Source organism: Scyliorhinus canicula, chromosome 4, assembly GCF_902713615.1.
Source record: "Scyliorhinus canicula chromosome 4, sScyCan1.1, whole genome shotgun sequence".
NCBI classification, from domain to species: Eukaryota; Metazoa; Chordata; class Chondrichthyes; order Carcharhiniformes; family Scyliorhinidae; genus Scyliorhinus; species Scyliorhinus canicula.
In genome coordinates, this window is record NC_052149.1 from 230,464,818 (window position 1) to 230,489,084 (window position 24,267).

General features: G+C 51.7%; 1 protein-coding gene across 1 annotated transcript in view; it reads right to left on the reverse strand.

Annotated features, from left to right (window-relative positions):
• Window positions 1–227: 227 nt before the first annotated feature.
• Window positions 228–24,267, reverse strand: part of LOC119965442 (calcium/calmodulin-dependent protein kinase type II subunit alpha) — a 123,549-nt gene continuing 99,509 nt past the window's right edge. Inside the window, exons 11-16 of the mRNA XM_038796226.1 lie at window positions 15,328–15,368; window positions 9,801–9,849; window positions 7,768–7,843; window positions 6,310–6,404; window positions 4,839–5,067; window positions 228–1,588 (exon numbers count right to left, since the gene is read on the reverse strand). Coding sequence (XP_038652154.1) covers window positions 1,585–1,588; window positions 4,839–5,067; window positions 6,310–6,404; window positions 7,768–7,843; window positions 9,801–9,849; window positions 15,328–15,368 — 494 coding nt within the window. The 3' untranslated portion in view covers window positions 228–1,584. The remainder of the gene's footprint in view (window positions 1,589–4,838; window positions 5,068–6,309; window positions 6,405–7,767; window positions 7,844–9,800; window positions 9,850–15,327; window positions 15,369–24,267) is intronic.

Here is a 24,267-nt window from a genome sequence, read left to right on the forward strand (position 1 = left end):
TTCGATCGGGCACTGGATAAATACTCAAAGGGGAGAAATCTGCAGGTTGTGGGGGAAGAGCTGGGGCAATGGAGAGCTCTTGCAACAGACTGGCTCAGATGTGATAGGCTGAATGGCCTGCTCTCATGGAACAAGTAACCGAGAGGGGCAACGCAGACTGGGGGGGGGGGGGGGGGGGGGGGGAGTCTGGGGTTTGGTTTGCTGACGTTACTGGGGGGCGGGGGGGGGGGGGGGGGGGAGGGGTGGATATGGGGTTGACTGTGAGGAAGGAAGGGGCTGTAAAAGCTCAATGGAAACCCAGCCCCTAATTTGAAGAGGAGAAGGGGCCTGTTTCAGATTGTGCAGTCTGCCCAGTCGGACGTGGTCCTTGTTTGGATCCAGGGTGGAGTTCAATCTGACTGGGCTGATTAGCACTGATTGCAAGTCCATTTTGTCTCAGTTTATGGCTGCGTTGATTGGGTGCCACATTGCGCTGGGAGTGTGCCGTGCTGACGTCTGGCCAAATGTAAGGACCCTGGAGGACAATCTTTTCACAGGGAGCCCACCTCAAGCCAAACGGCCCCATCACGAGGACGCGAGGAAAAGGCTCATACCGAGGGTGACCCAAAGTCACAGTAAACTCAGTGCCACAAAATATCCGAGGAAGCTCATGTGGATCATTTACCACTGATCAATGTCCAAACCGGGTTCGGAATCAATGCTTTCAGAGTGCGATGGGTCGAATCGAGCAGCGCATTCCGAGCCCCCTTAAAACCAAATGGTCGTTTGTTGACCGCTGTTTTGGATTCGAATTGAGGAAGGTTTTCTCTTCTTATTAATCACACCAAAGTACTCGGTCTGTCAGACACATCGCAAAGTGCTTTCAAATGGTTCAAAAGTGCAGTCGGCCTGGTTAAGGCGGTCGGGGTGGGAGGGGTGGGCACGTGTAAATTTCACCCTGGAGACTTTCATTTCAGAGGTCTGTGGATTCCCCCCCCCCCCTCCCCTCCTCAGTGTTGGCAAGCAAAGAGTTAAAGCTTCCCTGAGGCCCACCAGGGACTGCTCCTTGCTCACCCAGTCTGGATAAGACAGGCACTGCCTACCACCTGGTAATACTCAATACTCTTCAATGACTAATCTGTGCAGCGAGACTGCCTAAAATTTTATATCCCTCCTTCCACCCTCCCAAAGTTCATGTTGAGATTGCAAACGCCCGTTATTTATTTTTTTTGCACCCGGCGTAACAGTAAAAAACATGCATCGCAGCCAAGTTATAAAGTCATCCACTTAACTATCACAATTTTAAAATACATCTACACTGTAAATCGATTGGAATTATAGATATCGCTGTAAAACATGCCAGAATGACAGATATTGCCTTTTAGGATACAAAAAATGATGGTCGGTTATGAAATCCATCACTCTGCCTGCAAACACCGGGGTGTGAGCGGGGAACCAATTGCTCAACCCAGCAGTGATCCCGCCAAGCATTCCAGCCCTCTCTCCGGGGGGAGACATGAGTCCAGCGGTGAGGTTACACAGGAGATATTTTCCTTGCGTGCAAGTCAGTCATGGATAGCAGCAGGAGACTGGAGAGAAGGAGTTTCAGCTGGAGAGAGAGAGAGAGAGAGAAAGAGAATGAGGTCAAACAATAAAGAGGTATTCCCACAGCACCCCACCCGACACCACCTCAGGACTTGTCAAAGCGTTGGACAGTCAGTGAGTTAACTTTTGAAGTACCGGCACTGCTGTGGTCGGCAGTCTTGCCACTCCACTGGGTGGTGCCCCTGCTTCTGAATCTGAAACGCCAAGTTCGAGCCCCGCCCCAGGACTTGTTGGCCAAGTGTGTTTGTCACCTGGCCAAACGGTCCATCTGCAAAACCTTCCAATGCTTGCCAGTGGGGCTTGCTTAGGAGACATTTGGAAATAAATTTAGAGTATCCAATTGATTTTTTCCAATTAAGGGGCAACTGAGCCTAGCCAATCCACCTGCCCTGCACATCTTTGGGCTGTGGGGGCGAAACCCACGCAAACACGGGGAGAATGTGCAAACTCCACACGGACAGGGACCCAGAGCCGGATCGGAACCTGGGCCCTCGGCGCTATGAGGCAGCAGTGCTAACCATTGCCCCACCATGTTGCTCCCCCCCCCCTAGTCTTCTTCCAATAGTGCACGGGCAACATTTATGTTGGCCGGTTAAATTTCACCTGAAGATGGCATCTCCAACATTGCCGCACTCCCTCATACTGCAGTGGGGAATGTCTGCCCGGGCTTGGAGCTCAAACCCCGGGAGTGGGACTTGAACCCACAACCTTCTGACCACAAAGAAGACGACACATAATGCTGGAAATTGAGAGTAAAAGGAAGCAGCAGAATCCATTAGAGTGGAATCGAGCAGATGTAACTCCATGATTCAAAAAGGGAGGGAGGCAGAAAGCGGGAAACGACAGGCCAGTTCTTTTAACATCTGTTGTAGGAACAATGTTAGAAGCTATTATTAAAGAAGTTATTGCAGGCCACTTGGATAAACTCAAGGTAATCAGGCAGAGTCAATGTGGTTTTATGAAGGGAAAATCGTGTTTAACCAAGTTATTGGAGTTCTTTGAGCGAGTAATCTGTGCTGTAGATAAAGGAGAACTGGTGGATGTACTGTACTTAGATTTCCAGAAGGCATTTGATGAAATGCCACATCAAAGGTTATTGCAGAAAATAAAAGCTCATGGTATAGGGGCATATTGGCATGGATAGAAGATTGGCTGGCTAGCAGGAAACAGTGAGTAGGCATAAATAGCTTTTTTCAGGTTAGCAAGATGTAACGAGTGATGTGCCATCGGGATCAATGCTGGGACCTCAACTGGTTACAATTTATATAAATGATTCGGATGAAGGGATTGAAGTGATGGGTACCAAATTTGCTAATGACACAAAGATAGGTAGGAAAGTAAGTTGTGAAGAGGACATAAGGAGGCTACAAAAAGATGCAGGTAGGATAAGTGTGTGAACAAAGATCTGGCAACTCCGCCAAAGGGCGCAGGGATACAGGAGCGGACGCGGAGGAAAGGAGGCCCCCAGCCAGAGAGGCCGGCCTGCTGATCGGTGAACCCGATCGCGGACCAGGGCACTACGGAGGTCCCCCAGGGGTTGGATCCCCCCCCTACAGGCCGCCCCCGGACCCTTCAACACTGAGGTCCCGCCGGCTCAGAGGATGTTAGAACGGCGCCGACGGGACTCGGCTTTTTGTTGACGGCCGCTCGGCCCATCCGGGCCGGAGAGTCAGCGCATACCCTGACCACGCCAGCCCCAGTGGCGGCAATTCTGCGCTCTGCGGAGAATCATGTCCCAGCATCGGGGCGGCATGGGGCGATTCGCGCGGCCCGCCGGCGATTCTCCGACCCGGCGGGGGATCGGAGAATTCCGCCCCATATGTGGAGTACAGTGTTGGTCTCAAGAACTTTGAATATTTTTAAGGTGGAGGTGGGTGGATAGATTCTGGGTACGCAAGGGGCTGGTAGGTTATCGAGGGCAGGCGGGATGCAGATTTACTATGAGATCACCCTGGGGTGGCATGGTAGCAGTGGTTAGCACTGTAGGGGCTGGTTTGGCACTGGGCTAAGTAGCTGGCTTTTAAAGCAGACCAAGGCAGGCCAGCAGCACGGTTCAATTCCCGTACCAGCCTCCCCGAACTGGCGGCGGAATGTGGCGACTAGGGGCTTTTCACACTAACTTCATTTGAAGCCTACTTGTGACAATAAGCGATTTTCATTTCATTTTCATTTCATTTCATTTCACTGTTACTTCACAGCTCCAGGGTCCCAGGTTTGATTCCCGGTTTGGGTCACTGACTGTGCGGAGTCTGCACGTTCTCACCGTGTTTGCGTGGGTTTCCTCCGGGTGCTCCAGTTTATTCCCACAGTCCCGAAAGACGTGCTGTTAGGTGAATTGGACATTCTGAACTCTCCCTCTGTGTACCCGAACAGGCGCCGGAATGTGGCGACTAGGGACTTTTCACAATAACTTCATTGCAGTATTAATGTAAGCCTACTTGTGACACAAATAAAGATTATTATTGTCATTACCTTAAGTGGTGAAGCAGGCTCGAGGGGCTGAATTACATATTCCAGATCATACATACATGGAACATAGAACATACAGTGCAGAAGGAGGCCATTCGGCCCATCGAGTCTGCACCGACCTACTTAAGCCCTCACTTCCACCCTATCCCTGTAACCCAATAACCCCTCCTAACCTTTTGGTCACTAAGGGCAATTTATCACGGCCAATCCACCTAACCTGCATGACTTTGGACTGTGGGAGGAGACCCGAACACCCGGAGGAAACCCACGCACACACGGGGAGGATGTGCAGACTCCGCACAGACAGTGTCCCAGCGGGGAATCGAACCTGGGAAGCTGGCGCTGTGAAGCCACAGTGCTATCCACGTGTGCTACCGTGCTGCCCCCGTGGTATATGGAACGCAGACAATGAATTTAAAATCAAATTACTGCGGAGGCTGGGATCTGAAACAAAATCAGAAAATACCGGACGACCGCAGCAGGTCTGGCAGCTTCTGTGGAGAGAGAAGGGAGCTGACATTTCGAGTCTGGATGAATCTTTGTCAAAGCTGGGAGAGAACTGGAAATGGGGTCAGATTTATACTGTTGTTGGCAGAGGGCTGGAGAGGAAGCTAATGTAATGCTGGCTGAGGGTTGGGGAATGGTGGAGAACGATGAGGTAGTTCACCTTGAAACGCTGTTCCCCTTCAGCCTAAACCCGCCCCACCCCCCCCCCCCCCACTCCAATTTTTCCAGGCCAGTTCCCCCTGGTCCCCGGCTACCAAAACATGGACCTTAACCCTTACTTGGCCAGAGCAGACGGAGATCCCGATCGGTGGAAGTGGACAATCTGCCATTTGCCGTCACGACGGTGCCAGATGCGAGTTTCCTCGGACTGGGCAGTGCGTGGGATCCCATTGCTGTCGATGTACTGTGTGATGCGGATGTATGCGATGCAGGCAGCCTCTTCGCCAATCAGATGGATGTGTGGGTTCAGGATGGTGGTGTGTACAGGCTTGTTGTTCTTGGACCACACTGGAAACAGACAAAAAAAAAATCATCAGTTCTCGCTAAACGCACAACGTGCAATCAAAATAGACACCGCGAGACATCAGCGGATGTCATGTGACACTGGGCATCGATAGAACAACACCGCGCATTCAAATAAGGAATAAAGACTTGCATTTCTTTTGCAACGTGCACAACCTCAGGACATTGCTAATCAGCCAATGAAGTACTTTTGAAGTGCGGTTATTGTAATACAGGAAACGTGGCAAACAAATTGAGCACAGCAAGCTCCCCCAAGCAGCAATATAATAACGACCCAGACAATCCATTTTTTTTAAGGGTGTCAATTCAGGGATAAGTGTTGACCCACGGATCACAAGGGAGAAAACTGTTTGTTCTTCTTCGCGAATTAGTGCGATAGGAGCCAAGAGATCAGACAGGGCCTCGGTTGAATGTCTTATGTAAGGGTCACTGCCAGCGCACTGGGAGTGTCTGTCTATATCTGTGAGCTTGAATCTATGGTGTGCCTTGACTTCAAAACCTTCTGAGTCAGAGGTGAGAGTGGCACCCAGATGGGAAACCATAAACCTCAAAGGTTACATGGATGATGCCAACTCGCCCAAGACAGAGCAGGGCTTAAACCGGGGCCTCAGTCACTTGCTCTATTCACTGTAAGACGTTTTGTAACACCAGGTTAAAGTCCAACAGGTCTATTTGGAATCACGAGCTTTCGGAGCATGAGTATGGCCTCAACCGGGATCTTAGATTCATGCCTCACTACATTTAACCTCCCACCATCTGGCCTGGACCTGCGAAATACTACCAACTGTCCTGGCTTGAGACAATTCACACCTCTTAACCTGTGATTATCCCTCTCCCCAGTCATACCGTCTGGACCTGCAAAGACTTAATTACCTGCAAAGACTCGCATTCAAAGTACCATCTTGCATCATTGGCTTTGACTATATATGCTGTGATTGTGTAACCTACCTCTTCACTCAACTGATGAACGAGCCACGCTCCGAAAGCTGTTGGACGTTAACCTGGGTGTTGTAAAACTTCTTACTGTGCCCACCCCAGTCCAACGCCGGCATCTCCACACCACTCGCTTCACTGTATTGGGTCTCAATCACTCACTCTATTCACACACTTAGGCATCATCGCGTATACATTACAACCCTGTGCAGCAGCTGCAAAGTGAATGGCTGAAAGGCAGTGATCTAACTCGGATGGTTAGTCTCCCCATCCAGAAGAGAAATGGTTTCTTACAATTCTCAAAGTAGAACCGATGAAAATCGAGTCCCTCCACCAGATTTCCCAGCGCCTCGGGTTCGAAGGCAGTGACCCCGGGGTCACACATCTTCCTGAAAGAGCAACAAGTCAAAATGGTGGACATTCACTTCTTTTAGCGAGGTAGGAAGAGAAAATACTGGAAATACACAGCAGACCCATCAGCATTGGGAGAAGGGATGACACATGAACATTTAGAGGTGATGGTGAGTGGTGGGGGTGCAGGGGGGGGGGGGGGGGGATGAACTTAACGCCTCTGACATGAAATAACACGATGGAGAGAGGGACGGAGCGATGGAAGGGGCAAGTGATTGGAAGAGAGATAGACAGAGCAAGGCGTAGAGGGAAGGAGGCAAGGAATGGATAGAAGGAGGGGAAGAATAGACAAAAGAAGACAGGAATGGGGGTAAGGAGGGAGGTAATGAATGATGGATCTGCAGTTTCACTCTGTGATAGCGTGTTGCAAACCGACACCCTGAATTTCTCTCCCATTCTAGAAAAAAAAAGAGGGGCGGTGGGCTGGTACTCCAGTGATCTGGAGCAATGCTCTGGGGGACAAGGTTCGAATCCCACCACAGCAGATAGTGAAATTGGAATTGAGTAAAAATCTGGATTTAAAATGACATTGAAAACATTGTATTAGGCGGCAAGGGAGGAGCACAGTGGTTTGCACTGCTGCCACACAGTGCCAGGGACTTGGGTTCAATTCCGGTCTTGAGTGACTGTGCGGAGTCTGCATGTTCTCCCCATGTCTGCGTGGGTTTCCTCCGGGTGCTCCGGTTTCCTCCCACAGTCTAAAGATGTGCAGGTTTGGTGGATTGGCCGTGATCTCATAGAATCTCATAGAATCTACAGTGCAGAAGGAGGCCATTCAGCCCATCGAGTCTCCACCGGCTCTTGGAAAGAGCACCCTACCCAAGGTCAACACCTCCACCCTATCCCCACAACCCAGTAACCCCACCCAACATTAAGGGCAATTTTGGACACTAAGGGCAATTTATCATGGCCAATCCACCTAACCTGCACATCTTTGGACTGTGGGAGGAAACCGGAGCACCCGGAGGAAACCTACGCACACACGGGGAGGATGTGCAGACTCCGCACAGACAGTGACCCAAGCCGGAATCGAACCTGGGACCCTGGAGCTGTGAAGCAATTGTGCTATCCACAATGCTACCGTGCTGCCCCTGCGTGTCCAAAGGTGAGATGAGGTTACGTGGATAGGGTGGGTAGGTTGGGGCGCCCTTTCGGAGGGTCAGTACTGAATCGATGGGCCAACTGGCCTCGTTCTGTACTGTAGGAATTCTATGACTATGAAACCCCAGTAGTGACTTCTCCGAGATAATGATTCACAGCTCCTACTGGATGGAAAACTGTTACAAACCCTCTATGTAACTGGTAAAAAAAAATCAAATTTTACTTGGGAAAGAAACTTACGTGTACGCCTCAAAATCTCCATTGCTAATCGCTTCAATCAGCTGTTCTGTGGCTTTGATAATCTCTTGTTTACGCACTGGAATTAGCACAGAAAGAGTTAAAGTTGAAATGTTTCTTCATTTCGAACAGAATCACACTGTTTTTAAAAAGTGTGCATTTCACATGTTGTACAGCAGAATTACAGGGAGTGAGCCTTAACAGGTCCATCCATCCAAACAAAACACCCTTATATTTCTCCTTCAATGTATTGTTCCCACCATATCTGCCTCCATCCGTTCACTCCTCCCTCCATTTTTCTCTGTCCATTTCTCTCACCATCTCCCCCTTTATCCACTCTCTGCTCCGTCATCTCCCTCTGCACTCAGTCCTCCCTCCATCACTTCCTCCCTTTTTCTCGGTCCAATCTTCTTCCGATACAGACTTTACCTCTCCCTCCATCCATTTCTCCCCACCTTTCTCCATCTGTTTCATCCATTTTGTCCTCTTTCCCCTTGTACCTATTGAAGAACTGCCTTCCCTCGCCCAGAGCACCTGAATCCAACAGTGACAAAGAGTCGATGAATCCCTTTGGAAAGAAAAAGGAGCCATGCTGTCAAATATTTTCATCAGGACAGGGGTAAGATTAACAAAAAAGCATGGGGACAATAGTTTCCTTGTGTATTCTCCATGGCAAAGCCTTGACTAAGCATTTGCCAACCAATCAGCACCATTTGCTCATGCAGTATAAATTGTTGCTCCCTTTGAAATTTGGTATTCTTGTATCTATCCTGGTGAGTGCAAGTGAAAAGCTTTGACTGCATTTCTCTTTTTTCAGCAATGCTCAGGAGTAGCACCTTGACTTGGAAGTCCCTTGGAGAACCTCGGGTACAGGAGGCCTGTCCAGTTCAGAGAAGTGGGGGCTGAATTTAAATGGCTGCCGGGGTCAGAAGGCATCCTTTGGATGTAGAAGATATTTCAATTGTGGGGCGATTAAGTCTCGGAATCATCAATGAGGGCAGCATAGTGGCCACAGGAGGCAAGTTTAGTTAACTTTATTGTGTTCATTAAAGGTTCATTATTGCCTCTAAAATTACTCGCGTCCCCTAAACTGTCTTCTACCGTCCGCCAACCAACCAGCTGATCTTCCGCCCAAACCCATTTGTAAAATCCGTGATAAACCAATTGGGTGCTGTTTCGAAATGCAATTTTATATTTTACAAAGGGTTGCTTCAAGAAACGTTCCTTGAAGATTGCGAACGTGGTAAAGTTGGAGTAAAACAGCTGGAAAGGGATTCATCGCAAAAAATATAATAATTTTAAACCGAGGATCAATTCACAACATGGGGGTGAGCCAATTTCAGGTGGCTGAAAATGACACTTGAAAAACATCCCAGCGATATTGGGCCACAGTCATCAGCTCCTGAGTAAATTTCAAAAAATATTCAACACCTTTCAAAATGGGCCTACTTGTGTCCTTATGCCCCAATTGTTACATCTAAGGCCAGAAAACATGGCCACGGCGATGGAACATCACCGACTGTAAGTTCCCCTCCAAGTCATTCACCGTTGGAAATATATCGGCCGTTCCCTCACTGTCGCTGGATTAACATTTTGGAACTCCCTCCCTAACAGCACCGTGGATGTACCTACACCACAGGGACTACAGCGGTTCAAGAAGCCGGCTCTCAAGGGCAATTAGGGATGGACAATAAATGCTGACCTAGCCAATGGCGCCCATGTCCTGTGAACGAATGAACAAAAATGAAAAGAAACTCGCCATGGAATTTAAGTGAATAGTGGATAGTTGTGTGTGTATGGGGTCTATTACTGGAAGAACTTTTCTAAATTAGTGGGAAAGGTTACAGAAACGTGAGATGCACTGAACGCGTTTTGTGCTTCAAACTCCATTCCCTGCAACATCAGAAAAACAGCACCTGAAATACCAGCACAATTAAGCAGAAACCTTCAGCTATTATCCTGATGGCCTCTCTCATTTCAGACTCTCTCACAATGCGTCCACTGTGGAATCATACCTCTTCCTCTTTGAACCTTACCTTTTGTGTCCTCGTCTTCGATTGTAGTATTGGTGCTCTCCGAGGATTCCTAGGTGAAAGGCACAGGACTGTCAAAGTGAGAGGTAACCACGGCAACTTACTCAACCGCGATCCACAATCCGAAACCCTCACAGAACAAAGAGGGAACGAACGTCAGTGTTCAAAGGTTTTATGAATGGAGCTTGGAAATGGGGGGAGGCAGTGGTGTAGGTGTAGTGGCGAGGCCAGCGGGCTAATGATCAGTAAACCCACGCTGGTGACAAGGGTTCAAATCCCACCATGATACCTGGTGGCGCTGATTCATAAAATCTGGAATTAAGAAGCTTGTCTCAGTAATGTGAAATGAAATGAAATGAAAATTGCTTATTGTCACGAGTAGGCTTCAATGAAGTTACTGTGAAAAGCCCCTAGTCGCCACATTCCGGCGCCTGTACGGGGAGGCTGTTACGGGAATCGAACCGTGCTGCTGGCCTGCTTGGACTGCTTTCAAAGCCAGCGATTTAGCTCTGTGAAGCTGTCATTGATTGTTGCAAAATTCATCTGGGTCACAAACGCCGTCTGCAATTCTTTACCGTAACCCGGTCTGGCCTACATGTGACTCCTGACCCAATGTGGCTGACTCTTACCTGCCCCTCTGGGATTGCCGAGCAACAGGCAACGAGTGCTGACCTTGCCAGTCACCTCAACATCCCGTGAAAGAATAAATGAACAAAAAAAACAAAAACAAATCGCTGTGAAACTAACTAACCTCCTTTAGAAGACATGTGGGGGCACCTGGTTTGATGTTATGTACGTAACATCAAAGGAAATTGCTTTGCAATGTGGCGAAGCAGGTTTAACAATCCTGCAAGGAGATGCATGAAATCATAAACGTATATGGAACTTCATGTGAACATTATCATTACTGCATAATGCAATCACTAATGTGATTTAAACGAGAGTGTGTATAAAATCAAGAATGCACATTATTCATAATGTCCAATTAATTACAAAGACACACGTAAGCAACGTCTTGTGTATAATCCTGACTGCCCACATAACCACAAATATGCAATGATGCCAATACTTATGCCACCATCCGAGTACATAATCACCAGAGTTCACATAATCACCGATGTGTACGTAATCTCGAATGTGTCAATGGCCATCAACTGCAGTTCTTACTCTCGCTGATTCACCTTGTTCACATGCTGTTTCCTCTGTTCATAGAGTCATAACATTTACAGTGCAGAAGGAGGCCATTCGGCCCATTGGGTCTGCACCGGCACTTGGAAAGAGCACCCTACACAAGCCCACGCCTCCACCCTATCCACGTAACCCAGTAACACCACCTAACCTTTGGACACTAAGGGGCAATTTAGCAACCCACCTAATCTGCACATCTTTGGACTGTGGGAGGGAGCTGGAGCACCTGGAGGAAACGCACGCAGACACGGGGAGAAAGTGCAAACTCCTCCCGACCTGCTACTCCAGATGTGGTCTGACCTAGGTTCAATACAACCTTCAACCTAACCTCTCTACTGTCCATTTTTATTCTTTTTTAGTTGGTCAGGTGGTGCCCAATCTGTGGTGTTCTTTGCGTTGCTAATTTTGGGACGGTTGGCGTAGTTCACAAAGACCACAAATAGCTTTAAATTGAACAAAACTGTAAATTTATTAACACTACTTATTTGAATTCAACACTTACTCCGATATAATTCACAGTTGATAATAAACATATAATCTACACTAACCTACTACTAATCTCTACACTATTACATTAACTATGATCTGCTCTCACTCACACTATCTTTCCTTCAGTCAGTTCTCTAGCTTTCTCCTCAACCACAAGGCTTAGCATCAATGTCTTGTATACTTGTACTTATATACTTGCACATCTAGCTCCCTCTAGTGGTTGATTTAGACATTACATTAACCCTTGCAGCTCTTACATTTATGATAATGTCACACAATCGACAGTCTTTTTGAAATAGAGTTAAATTACAAATCTACAATTCTCAATCTCGATAATTTCATTTAACTTTTCAGGGGAAGTTTTCCACTGACGGGGGTAATTATTGCTCTTTATTGAGACAACAGAGTGCTTCCAGGGGCTGCATGGAAGTGGGAATGGATATTCCTGAACAAATCCAGCAGCCGTACAGGGAACAGAACCAGAGTTACTGGGGCTCTCACAAGCTTCTTAAACCTCTATCTCTCTTTTTTTTAAAAAACACAATTTAAATTCTCGAACTGCCCTGGTGGGATTTGAACTCATATCGTTTGGATTACCCGAAGGACTGCTTGGTTTATATAAAGGGTGGGATGTCCGGTGGCAGAGGTGGCGACGCCATTGGCCGCCAGTGAAATCTTCTGGTCGCGCGTGACACAGGAAGGTTACAACCATAGTTAATCCTTAATCTAAGGATTACTTCCTTAGAAGTCCTGCTCTTTAATCTGCTACCTAACTCCCTGAATTTCCTGTGGCAGAATCTCTTCCCTTTTTCTACTTTTGTGAGTGGCCATGAAGAATCCAGCACGAGCTTGTGGAGACAAACAGAAAGTAACCTTATTTACAACTATATGTACACAGTACAAATAATCCATACTGGTTCCCTCTCTAGCTGGTACCACCCTGGCCAGCTCTATTTATACAGCTGCACTGCTAATGACTGCCCCACTCTCCTCTCTCATTGGGGGAGTTCATATTTCCCAAGGAACATGGGGTAACCAATTGTCCCCAGCCAACAAGATCCGGGCAAGTTATAACATCGACCCATGCAGTTGGTACCGATGTGTAGCAGGACCAGTAGCTGCTCACCCTCCACCTTCAGAATGCCCTTTAGCCACTCTGAGATCTTCACGACAAATGTCACATTTCTCCATCATAGAACAGCAGAGATGAGAAGGAGGCCATTTGGCCTGTCAAGTCTGCACTGGTTCTTTCGAACAGCAATCCGGTTTGTCCCACCTCCCTGGATTTGCCCCATATAATAATAATCACTTATTGTCACTTAAACAAGGGGCTGGTTTAGCACATTGGGCTAAATCGCCGGCTTTTAAAGCAGACCAAGCAGGCCAGCAGCAGGGTTCAATTCCCGTTCCAGCCTCCCCGAACAGGCGCCGGAATGTGGCGACTAGGGGCTTTTCACAGTAACTTCACTGAAGCCTACTTGTGACAATAAGCGATTTTCATTTTCATTTTCATTTAATTTTATTTCATGTAGGCTTCAATGAAGTTACTGTGAAAAGCCCCTAGTCACCACATTCTGGCGCCTCTTCGGGGAGGCTGGTATGGGAATTGAACCTGCGCTGCTGGCCTTGTTCTGCATTACAAGTCATCTGTTTAGCCCACTGTGCTAAACCAGCCCCTACCCCTGCAATTATTTTTCTACCTCAATTGTTTATCCAGTTCCCCTTTCAAAGGCTGCCATTAAATCTGTTTCCACTGTTTGGGTTTTGGGATGCAACATGACCACATGTCCTATCTGGGGTGCTGATGTCATGTGGCCTCTGCCATGAGGGAATTGCTCTTGAAGCTGCCATTTCACACGAGTTCAGTGAGTTCACCTCACCCCGCTCAGTAAGACATGAAGAAGAAGTATTGTGTTTGTGAACTCGGAATATCGCTGGCCTGTCAGACAGCACTTTCTAGCCCCTCACTGCAAAAAAAAAGGCTTCCTTCAACCGTCCACTTCTTTTGCCAATCACTTTCAATCTGTGCCCCTGGTTACTGACTATTGGAAACTGTTTATCTTCATTTACCCTCATCTCTGGACCCTTCATGACTTTTAACGTCTCTGTTAAATCTTCCCTTAACCTCTTCTGCTCTCACAAGAAAACCCCAGCTGCTCCGGTCAATGGGAGTGAAATCTCCCATCCCTGGAACCATTGTGTCGAGTGGGATGGGGAATCTATTTTTCATGAAGTTAAGATACATCTTTCTGCTGGAGGATGTATTTGTGTGGCCCCACCGAGCTTGATACAAGTTCCTGAGAGGACTTGCTGAGTTGATAGGTGATCCTCGAATGTGCGCTTTTGACACACCAGTAATGTTCACAGGAACGTCGAAAATAGGAGCAGGAGTGGGCCATTCGGCCCTTCAAGCCTGCTCTGCTATTCAGTAAGACTGTGGTTGATCTGTTTGTCTTTTGGTTTCCACATTCCCATCTATCCCGATGACCTTTGATTCCCTTGCCTAACAAGGATCTATCTGCCTCCGCTGTAAAAATACTCAGTGACCCCCTGCCTCCACCGTTTCTGAGGCAGAGAATTCCAGAGTCGCAAAACCCGCTGAGAGAAGAATTCTCCCTATCTCTGTACTAAAAGGGCGACTCCTATTTTTAAAACAGTTCTGGACTTACCCACAAGAGGAAATATTCTTTCTACGTCCACTTTGTCAATGCCGTTCAGGATCTTATAGACTTATAGATCCCTGAAAGTTGCCACCCAGGTTGAGAGGGTTGTTAAGAGCGTATACGGTGTGTTAGCTTTTATTGGTAGAGGGATTGAGTTTCGGAGCCATGTTGCAGCTGTACAAAACTCTGATGCAGCCACATTTGGAGTATTGCGTGCAGTTCTGGTCGCCGCATTATAGGAAGGATGTGGAAGCATTGGAAAGGGTGCAGAGGAGATTTACCAGGATGTTGCCTGGTATGGAGAGAAGATCATATGAGGAAAGGCTGAGGGACTTGAGGCTGTTTTCATTAGAGAGAAGGTTAAGAGGTGACTTAATTGAGGCATACAAGATGATCATAGGATTAGATAGGGTGGACAGTGAGAGCCTTTTTCCTCGGATGGCGATGTCTAGCACGAGGGGACATAGCTTTAAATTGAGGGAAGATAGATATAGGACAGATGTCAGAGGTAGGTTTTTTACTCAGAGAGTAGTAAGGGCGTGGAATGCCCTACCTGCAACAGTAGTGGACTCGCCAACACTAAGGGCATTTAAATGGTCATTGGATAGACATATGGACGATAAGGGAATAGTGTAGATGGGCTTTAGAGGGGTTTCACAGGTCGGAGAAACATCGAGGGCCGAAGGGCCTGTACTGCGCTGTAATGTTCTATGTTCTATGTTCAATCAAGTCACCCCGGACTCTTCTAAAGTCCCGTAGAAGCAAACTCAGTCTGTCTTAACCTTTCCTCATGAGACAACCTGGTCATTGCAGCTATCAATCCAAGGCTGGTGCCTCGGGAATGACTAGTTCGATAACATTATCCGTACACCACCACCTCCCCATCTCAGTGCTGAAGGTCACCTGCATTGATCACCTATGGCCCATTAAATGAGGGTGCAAACGAGCAGCTTTTGTGTCATTTGAGGTTTAATATTTTTCAGAGAGACACCCAGTCCTGGGGGAGAGAGAGAGGAATACTCTGAGCTGCATGTTGCTCGGAGACAGATCAAGATAAAGTTATTTAAATGTTTTGGCCAACTATCATTGTCTGTCACATGGGAAGATCCAATAAAAGCTGGTCAGTCGCGGTGCGGTGATGCGGCAGGAAGTAGAGGCAGAACACAGAAGTTGGAAGATTTATTTCCTACCTTCACTCCATCTGTCTTCTTGTTTCCTGAGCTTCTTCCACCTGTAATTGGAAGGAAATCAAACAATTGTATTCAGGGGTAAAATAAATGGCGACTGAAGCTGGGCAAGCAGGAGGAGTGGGGATTGGGGAAATGTTTTATTCGGCGGCTAATGTTTGTAATCGAACGATATGCCATTGGCCACAATCTACCGGCCTCGTCAAGTCCCAACTCGGGACACAACCATTAAATCTCGCGAGAGCTCTCATGCCTCGGGAGATCCAAGAGGATCTCGTGAGGCGTCATGAGAGGGATCGCGCCCACAATGGGCCGGATGCAGATTTGCATATTCGAGTGTGCAGTCAGGCTCATTTGAATATGTTCGCGGCGGAGTTACCCGAGCCGCGGGTTCTAGCGGCCACGCCATTTACCATTGGCCCCCACCAACATGTACCAGGCGCACCAGAGACTTGTGGCATGGTGCCTCCCAGGCGATCGGGGGCCCATAGGTGGTGGGCAGGGTGGCACCCCGGCACCCTGGATGCCCAGGTGGGACTGCTAGGCTGGAAGAGGCACTGCCAGGGTGCCAGGCTGGCAGTGGTACGGTGATCGCGTGAAATGTTGCCGGGGATGGGGCATGGGGGTGCCCTGATGAGGAGAGGGGCTTGAGGAGTCTCTCATTGGCAAGTGTAGTCACGAGTGTAATGTTAGAAAAACGCAGGAGTCAGGGCAGCACGGTGGCGCAGTGGGGTAGCACTGCCTCAGGGCGCCGAGGTCACAGCTTCAATCCCGGCTCTGGGTCACTGTCTGTGTGGAGTTTGCACATTCTCCCCGTGTCTGCGTGGGTTTCACCCCCACAACCCAAAGATGTGCAAGGTAGGTGGATTGGCCACACTAAATTGCCCCTTGATTGGAAAAATGAATTGGGTACTCTAAATTTATTTTAAAAAAGAAACACGGGAATCAATTTACGCACAGAAAGTTCCCACGGTAGGGAAGAAAAAGCTACATTTTCATAACACCTTTCAAAGCTTCAGGATATCCCTAAGAGCTTCATTGCCATTGCAGTACTTTTGAAAGTGTGGTTGCTATTTGAACAAAGGACACAACAAGCCGCAATTTGCACACAGCTTGGCACTGCCACACATCACTGGCCTCCTGTCGGCAGCCAACCACCAGTTTACCCGCTTAACGTAAAGTTGCAAATTCTTTTAAGATAGAACAAGGATGGGGTATTTTTTTGAAACACAAGATATCGGTGCCCTATATCCCCCCTCCCCCTTGGAGGACCCAGATGCAGAAAGAAGAAAGGCTGAGAAAGGAGGAGAAATGGGATGATGATTTTGGGATTGGGAAAGACAGGTTGAAACAAGGTGCATCCAGCTGCCATGACGTCACCTGCTCCCGGACTGCTTTTATTCATCGATCAGACATGATCAAAACCAGGAGGTGGTAGCTGTGGGCTTAAAATACAACCGAGTAGCCGGCTGGGCCATTTCAGAGGGCGGGTTAGAGCCAGGAATGCTGCTGTGGGTTTGGAGTCACATGTGGAACTGATTCAGGAAGAACAACAGATTACTCACCATAAAGGGCACAAGTAAATCAGCGTGATTTCATTTCACAAAATCGAGTAATTCACCATTACCTAAAGTCACTTTATAAAAAGATTCCACACATATTTAATTAGCTGAATTTTAATTTCCCAGCTGCTGCGGTGGGATTTGAATTCTTGTTATGGATAGTCGAGTTCTTTGGAGTATTCGTCCAGTAACTAAACCACAAAGCCTCAGCACTATACCGACTGGCTTATACTATTGGATTAGTAACATAGGGGCGGTGAGTGGGAGGAGGTAAGGGGTTGGGAGGGGCAGCGAGAGAGAGGTGGCAAGGGATTGGGAGAGGACAGTGAGAGAGAGGTGGTAAGGGATTGGGAGGGGGCAGCGAGGGAGAGGTGGTAAGGGATTGGGAGAGGACAGTGAGAGAGAGGTGGTAAGGGATTGGGAGGGGGCAGCGAGGGAGAGGTGGTAAGGGATTGGGAGGGGAGGCAGTGAGAGAGAGGTGGTAAGGGATTGGGAGGGGGCAGCGAGAGAGAGGTGGCAAGGGGTTGGGAGGGGGCAGCGAGAGAGAGGTGGCAAGGGGTTGGGAGGAGCAGTGAGAGAGAGGTGGTAAGGGGTTGGGAGAGGGCAGTGAGAGAGAGGTGGTAAGGGATTGGGAGGGTCAGCGAGAGAGAGGTGGTAAGGGATTGGGAGAGGGCAGCGAGAGAGAGGTGGCAAGGGATTGGGAGGGGGCAGCGAGAGAGAGGTGGTAAGGGATTGGGAGAGGGCAGCGAGAGAGAGGTGGTAAGGGATTGGGAGAGGACAGTGAGAGAGAGGTGGCAAGGGATTGGGAGGGGGGCAGCGAGAGAGAGGTGGTAAGGGATTGGGAGGGGGCAGTGAGAGAGAGGTGGCAAGGGATTGGGAGGGGGCAGCGAGAGAGAGGTGGCAAGGGATTGGGAGGAGCAGCGAGAGAGAGGTGGCAAGGGATTGGGAGGGGCAGCGAGAGAGAGGTGGTAAGGGATTGGGAGAGGACAGTGAGAGAGAGGTGGCAAGGGATTGGGAAGGGGCAGCGAGAGAGAGGTGGTAAGGGATTGGGAGGGGGCAGCGAGAGAGAGGTGGCAAGGGATTGGGAGGGGCAGCGAGAGAGAGGTGGTAAGGGGTTGGGAGGGAAGGCAGTGAGAGAGAGGTGGTAAGGGATTGGGAGGGAAGGCAGCGAGAGAGAGGTGGTAAGGGATTGGGAGAGGACAGTGAGAGAGAGGTGGTAAGGGATTGGGAGGGGAGGCAGCGAGAGAGAGGTGGCAAGGGGTTGGGAGGAGCAGTGAGAGAGAGGTGGTAAGGGATTGGGAGGGCCAGCGAGAGAGAGGTGGTAAGGGATTGGGAGAGGACAGTGAGAGAGAGGTGGTAAGGGATTGGGAGGGGAGGCAGCAAGAGAGAGGTGGTAAGGGGTTGGGAGAGGGCAGTGAGAGAGAGGTGGTAAGGGGTTGGGAGGGTCAGCGAGAGAGAGGTGGTAAGGGATTGTGAGAGGGCAGCGAGAGAGAGGTGGCAAGGGATTGGGAGGGGGCAGCGAGAGAGAGGTGGCAAGGGATTGTGAGAGGGCAGCGGGAGAGAGGTGGCAAGGGATTGGGAGAGGGCAGCGAGAGAGAGGTGGTAAGGGATTGGGAAAGGACAGTGAGAGAGAGGTGGCAAGGGATTGGGAGGGGGCAGCGAGAGAGAGGTGGCAAGGGATTGGGAGGGGCAGCGAGAGAGAGGTGGTAAGGGATTGGGAGCGGACAGTGAGAGAGAGGTGGCAAGGAATTGGGAGGGGGCAGCGAGAGAGAGGTGGCAAGGAATTGGGAGGGGGCAGCGAGAGAGAGGTGGTAAGGGATTGGGAGGGGGCAGCGAGAGAGAGCTGGCAAGGGATTGGGAGGGGGCAGCGAGAGAGAGGTGGCAAGGGATTGGGAGGAGCAGCGAGAGAGAGGTGGCAAGGGATTGGGAGGGGCAGCGAGAGAGACGTGGTAAGGGGTTGGGAGGGAAGGCAGTGAGAGAGAGGTGGTAAGGGATTGGGAGGGAAGGCAGTGAGAGAGAGGTGGTAAGGGATTGGGAGGGGCAGCGAGAGAGAGGTGGTAAGGGGTTGGGAGAGGACAGTGAGAGAGAGATGGTAAGGGGTTGGGAGAGGATAGTGAGAGAGAGGTGGTAAGGGATTGGGAGGGAAGGCAGCGAGAGAGAGGTGGTAAGGGATTGGGAGAGGACAGTGAGAGAGAGGTGGCAAGGGATTGGGAGGGCCAGCGAGAGAGAGGTGGTAAGGGATTGGGAGAGGACAGTGAGAGAGAGGTGGTAAGGGGTTGGGAGAGGACAGTGAGAGAGAGGTGGCAATGGATTGGGAGGGCCAGCGAGAGAGAGGTGGTAAGGGATTGGGAGAGGACAGTGAGAGAGAGGTGGTAAGGGGTTGGGAGAGGACAGTGAGAGAGAGGTGGTAAGGGATTGGGAGGGAAGGCAGCGAGAGAGAGGTGGTAAGGGATTGGGAGAGGACAGTGAGAGAGAGGTGGCAAGGGATTGGGAGGGCCAGCGAGAGAGAGGTGGTAAGGGATTGGGAGAGGACAGTGAGAGAGAGGTGGTAAGGGGTTGGGAGAGGACAGTGAGAGAGAGGTGGTAAGGGATTGGGAGGGAAGGCAGCGAGAGAGAGGTGGTAAGGGATTGGGAGAGGACAGTGAGAGAGAGGTGGCAAGGGATTGGGAGGGGAGGCAGCGAGAGAGAGGTGGCAAGGGATTGGGAGGAGCAGCGAGAGAGAGGTGGCAAGGGATTGGGAGGGGCAGCGAGAGAGAGGTGGTAAGGAATTGGGAGAGGGCAGCGAGAGAGAGGTGGCAAGGGATTGGGAGGGGGCAGTGAGAGAGAGGTGGTAAGGGATTGGGAGAGGGCAGCGAGAGAGAGATGGTAAGGGATTGGGAGGGGCCAGCGAGAGAGAGATGGTAAGGGATTGGGAGGGGAGGCAGCGAGAGAGAGGTGGTAAGGGATTGGGAGGAGAAGCGAGAGAGAGGTGGCAAGGGGATGGGAGGGGACAGCGAGAGAGAGGTGGTAAGGGATTGGGAGGAGCAGTGAGAGAGAGGTGGTAAGGGGTTGGGAGGGAAGGCAGCGAGAGAGAGGGGGTAAGGGATTGGGAGAGGGCAGCGAGAGAGAGGTGGCAAGGGATTGGGAGGGGGCAGTGAGAGAGAGGTGGTAAGGGGTTGGGAGAGGGCAGCGAGAGAGAGGTGGCAAGGGATTGGGAGAGGGCAGCGAGAGAGAGGTGGTAAGGGATTGGGAGAGGGCAGCGAGAGAGAGGTGGCAAGGGGTTGGGAGAGGGCAGCGAGAGAGAGGTGGCAAGGGATTGGGAGAGGGCAGCGAGAGAGAGGTGGTAAGGGATTGGGAGGGGACAGCGAGGGAGAGGTGGTAAGGGGTTGGGAGAGGGCAGCGAGAGAGAGGTGGTAAGGGATTGGGAGAGGGCAGCGAGAGAGAGGTGGTAAGGGGTTGGGAGAGGGCAGCGAGAGAGAGGTGGTAAAGGATTGGGAGAGGGCAGCGAGAGAGAGGTGGTAAGGGATTGCGAGAGGGCAGCGAGAGAGAGATGGTAAGGGATTGCGAGAGGGCAGCGAGAGAGAGATGGTAAGGGATTGGGAGGGCCAGCGAGAGAGAGGTGGTAAGGGATTGGGAGGGGAGGCAGCGAGAGAGAGGTGGTAAGGGGTTGGGAGGGGGCAGCGAGAGAGAGGTGGCAAGGGATTGGGAGAGGGCAGCGAGAGAGAGGTGGTAAGGGATTGGGAGAGGGCAGCAAGAGAGAGGTGGTAAGGGATTGGGAGGAGCAGCAAGAGAGAGGTGGTAAGGGGTTGGGAGGGCCAGCGAGAGAGAGGTGGTAAGGGGTTGGGAGAGGGCAGCGAGAGAGAGATGGCAAGGGATTGGGAGAGGGCAGTGAGAGAGGGTTGGGAAGAGCAGCGAGAGAGAGGTGGTAAGGGGTTGGGAGGAGCAGCGAGAGAGAGGTGGTAAGGGATTGGGAGGGGGCAGCGAGAGAGAGGTGGTAAGGGGTTGGGAGGGGGCAGCGAGAGAGAGGTGGCAAGGGGTTGGGAGGGGGCAGCGAGAGAGAGGTGGTAAGGGATTGGGAGAGGGCAGTGAGAGAGAGGTGGTAAGGGATTGGGAGAGGGCAGCGAGAGAGAGGTGGTAAGGGGTTGGGAGGAGCAGGGGAGAGAGAGATGGTAAGGGATTGGGAGGGGGTAGCGAGGGAAAGGTGGTAAGGGATTGGGAGGGCCAGTGAGAGAGAGGTGGCAAGGGATTGGGAGGGCCAGTGAGAGAGAGGTGGTAAGGGGTTGGGAGGGGACAGCGAGAGAGAGGTGGCAAGGGGTTGGGAGGGGACAGCGAGAGAGAGGTGGTAAGGGATTGGGAAAGGACAGTGAGAGAGAGGTGGCAAGGGATTGGGAGGGGGCAGCGAGAGAGAGGTGGCAAGGGATTGGGAGGGGCAGCGAGAGAGAGGTGGTAAGGGATTGGGAGCGGACAGTGAGAGAGAGGTGGCAAGGAATTGGGAGGGGGCAGCGAGAGAGAGGTGGCAAGGAATTGGGAGGGGGCAGCGAGAGAGAGGTGGTAAGGGATTGGGAGGGGGCAGCGAGAGGGAGCTGGCAAGGGATTGGGAGGGGGCAGCGAGAGAGAGGTGGCAAGGGATTGGGAGGAGCAGCGAGAGAGAGGTGGCAAGGGATTGGGAGGGGCAGCGAGAGAGACGTGGTAAGGGGTTGGGAGGGAAGGCAGTGAGAGAGAGGTGGTAAGGGATTGGGAGGGAAGGCAGTGAGAGAGAGGTGGTAAGGGATTGGGAGGGGCAGCGAGAGAGAGGTGGTAAGGGGTTGGGAGAGGACAGTGAGAGAGAGATGGTAAGGGGTTGGGAGAGGACAGTGAGAGAGAGGTGGTAAGGGATTGGGAGGGAAGGCAGCGAGAGAGAGGTGGTAAGGGATTGGGAGAGGACAGTGAGAGAGAGGTGGCAAGGGATTGGGAGGGCCAGCGAGAGAGAGGTGGTAAGGGATTGGGAGAGGACAGTGAGAGAGAGGTGGTAAGGGGTTGGGAGAGGACAGTGAGAGAGAGGTGGCAAGGGATTGGGAGGGCCAGCGAGAGAGAGGTGGTAAGGGATTGGGAGAGGACAGTGAGAGAGAGGTGGTAAGGGGTTGGGAGAGGACAGTGAGAGAGAGGTGGTAAGGGATTGGGAGGGAAGGCAGCGAGAGAGAGGTGGTAAGGGATTGGGAGAGGACAGTGAGAGAGAGGTGGCAAGGGATTGGGAGGGCCAGCGAGAGAGAGGTGGTAAGGGATTGGGAGAGGACAGTGAGAGAGAGGTGGTAAGGGGTTGGGAGAGGACAGTGAGGGAGAGGTGGTAAGGGATTGGGAGGGAAGGCAGCGAGAGAGAGGTGGTAAGGGATTGGGAGAGGACAGTGAGAGAGAGGTGGCAAGGGATTGGGAGGGGAGGCAGCGAGAGAGAGGTGGCAAGGGATTGGGAGGAGCAGCGAGAGAGAGGTGGCAAGGGATTGGGAGGGGCAGCGAGAGAGAGGTGGTAAGGAATTGGGAGAGGGCAGCGAGAGAGAGGTGGCAAGGGATTGGGAGGGGGCAGTGAGAGAGAGGTGGTAAGGGATTGGGAGAGGGCAGCGAGAGAGAGATGGTAAGGGATTGGGAGGGGCCAGCGAGAGAGAGATGGTAAGGGATTGGGAGGGGAGGCAGCGAGAGAGAGGTGGTAAGGGATTGGGAGGAGAAGCGAGAGAGAGGTGGCAAGGGATTGGGAGGGGACAGCGAGAGAGAGGTGGTAAGGGATTGGGAGGAGCAGTGAGAGAGAGGTGGTAAGGGGTTGGGAGGGAAGGCAGCGAGAGAGAGGGGGTAAGGGATTGGGAGAGGGCAGCGAGAGAGAGGTGGCAAGGGATTGGGAGGGGGCAGTGAGAGAGAGGTGGTAAGGGGTTGGGAGAGGGCAGCGAGAGAGAGGTGGCAAGGGATTGGGAGAGGGCAGCGAGAGAGAGGTGGTAAGGGATTGGGAGAGGGCAGCGAGAGAGAGGTGGCAAGGGGTTGGGAGAGGGCAGCGAGAGAGAGGTGGCAAGGGATTGGGAGAGGGCAGCGAGAGAGAGGTGGTAAGGGATTGGGAGGGGACAGCGAGGGAGAGGTGGTAAGGGGTTGGGAGAGGGCAGCGAGAGAGAGGTGGTAAGGGATTGGGAGAGGGCAGCGAGAGAGAGGTGGTAAGGGGTTGGGAGAGGGCAGCGAGAGAGAGGTGGTAAAGGATTGGGAGAGGGCAGCGAGAGAGAGGTGGTAAGGGATTGCGAGAGGGCAGCGAGAGAGAGATGGTAAGGGATTGCGAGAGGGCAGCGAGAGAGAGATGGTAAGGGATTGGGAGGGCCAGCGAGAGAGAGGTGGTAAGGGATTGGGAGGGGAGGCAGCGAGAGAGAGGTGGTAAGGGGTTGGGAGGGGGCAGCGAGAGAGAGGTGGCAAGGGATTGGGAGAGGGCAGCGAGAGAGAGGTGGTAAGGGATTGGGAGAGGGCAGCAAGAGAGAGGTGGTAAGGGATTGGGAGGAGCAGCAAGAGAGAGGTGGTAAGGGGTTGGGAGGGCCAGCGAGAGAGAGGTGGTAAGGGGTTGGGAGAGGGCAGCGAGAGAGAGATGGCAAGGGATTGGGAGAGGGCAGTGAGAGAGGGTTGGGAAGAGCAGCGAGAGAGAGGTGGTAAGGGGTTGGGAGGAGCAGCGAGAGAGAGGTGGTAAGGGATTGGGAGGGGGCAGCGAGAGAGAGGTGGTAAGGGGTTGGGAGGGGGCAGCGAGAGAGAGGTGGCAAGGGGTTGGGAGGGGGCAGCGAGAGAGAGGTGGTAAGGGATTGGGAGAGGGCAGTGAGAGAGAGGTGGTAAGGGATTGGGAGAGGGCAGCGAGAGAGAGGTGGTAAGGGGTTGGGAGGAGCAGGGGAGAGAGAGATGGTAAGGGATTGGGAGGGGGCAGCGAGGGAAAGGTGGTAAGGGATTGGGAGGGCCAGTGAGAGAGAGGTGGCAAGGGATTGGGAGGGCCAGTGAGAGAGAGGTGGTAAGGGGTTGGGAGGGGACAGCGAGAGAGAGGTGGCAAGGGGTTGGGAGGGGACAGCGAGAGAGAGGTGGTAAGGGATTGGGAGGGCCAGTGACAGAGAGGTGGCAAGGGGTTGGGAGGGGACAGCGAGAGAGAGGTTGCAAGGGATTGGGAGAGGGCAGCGAGAGAGAGGTGGTAAGGGGTTGGGAAAGGGCAGCGAGAGAGAGGTGGGAAAGGGTTGGGAGGGAATGCAGTGAGAGAGAGGTGGTAAGGGAGTGGTAGGGCCAGCGAGAGAGAGGTGGTAAGGGATTGGGGGGGTACAGCGAGAGAGAGGTGGTAAGGGGTTGGGAGGGGGCAGCGAGAGAGAGGTGGTAAGGGATTGGGAGGGGAGGCAGTGAGAGAGAGATGGCAAGGGATTGGGAGGGGGCAGCG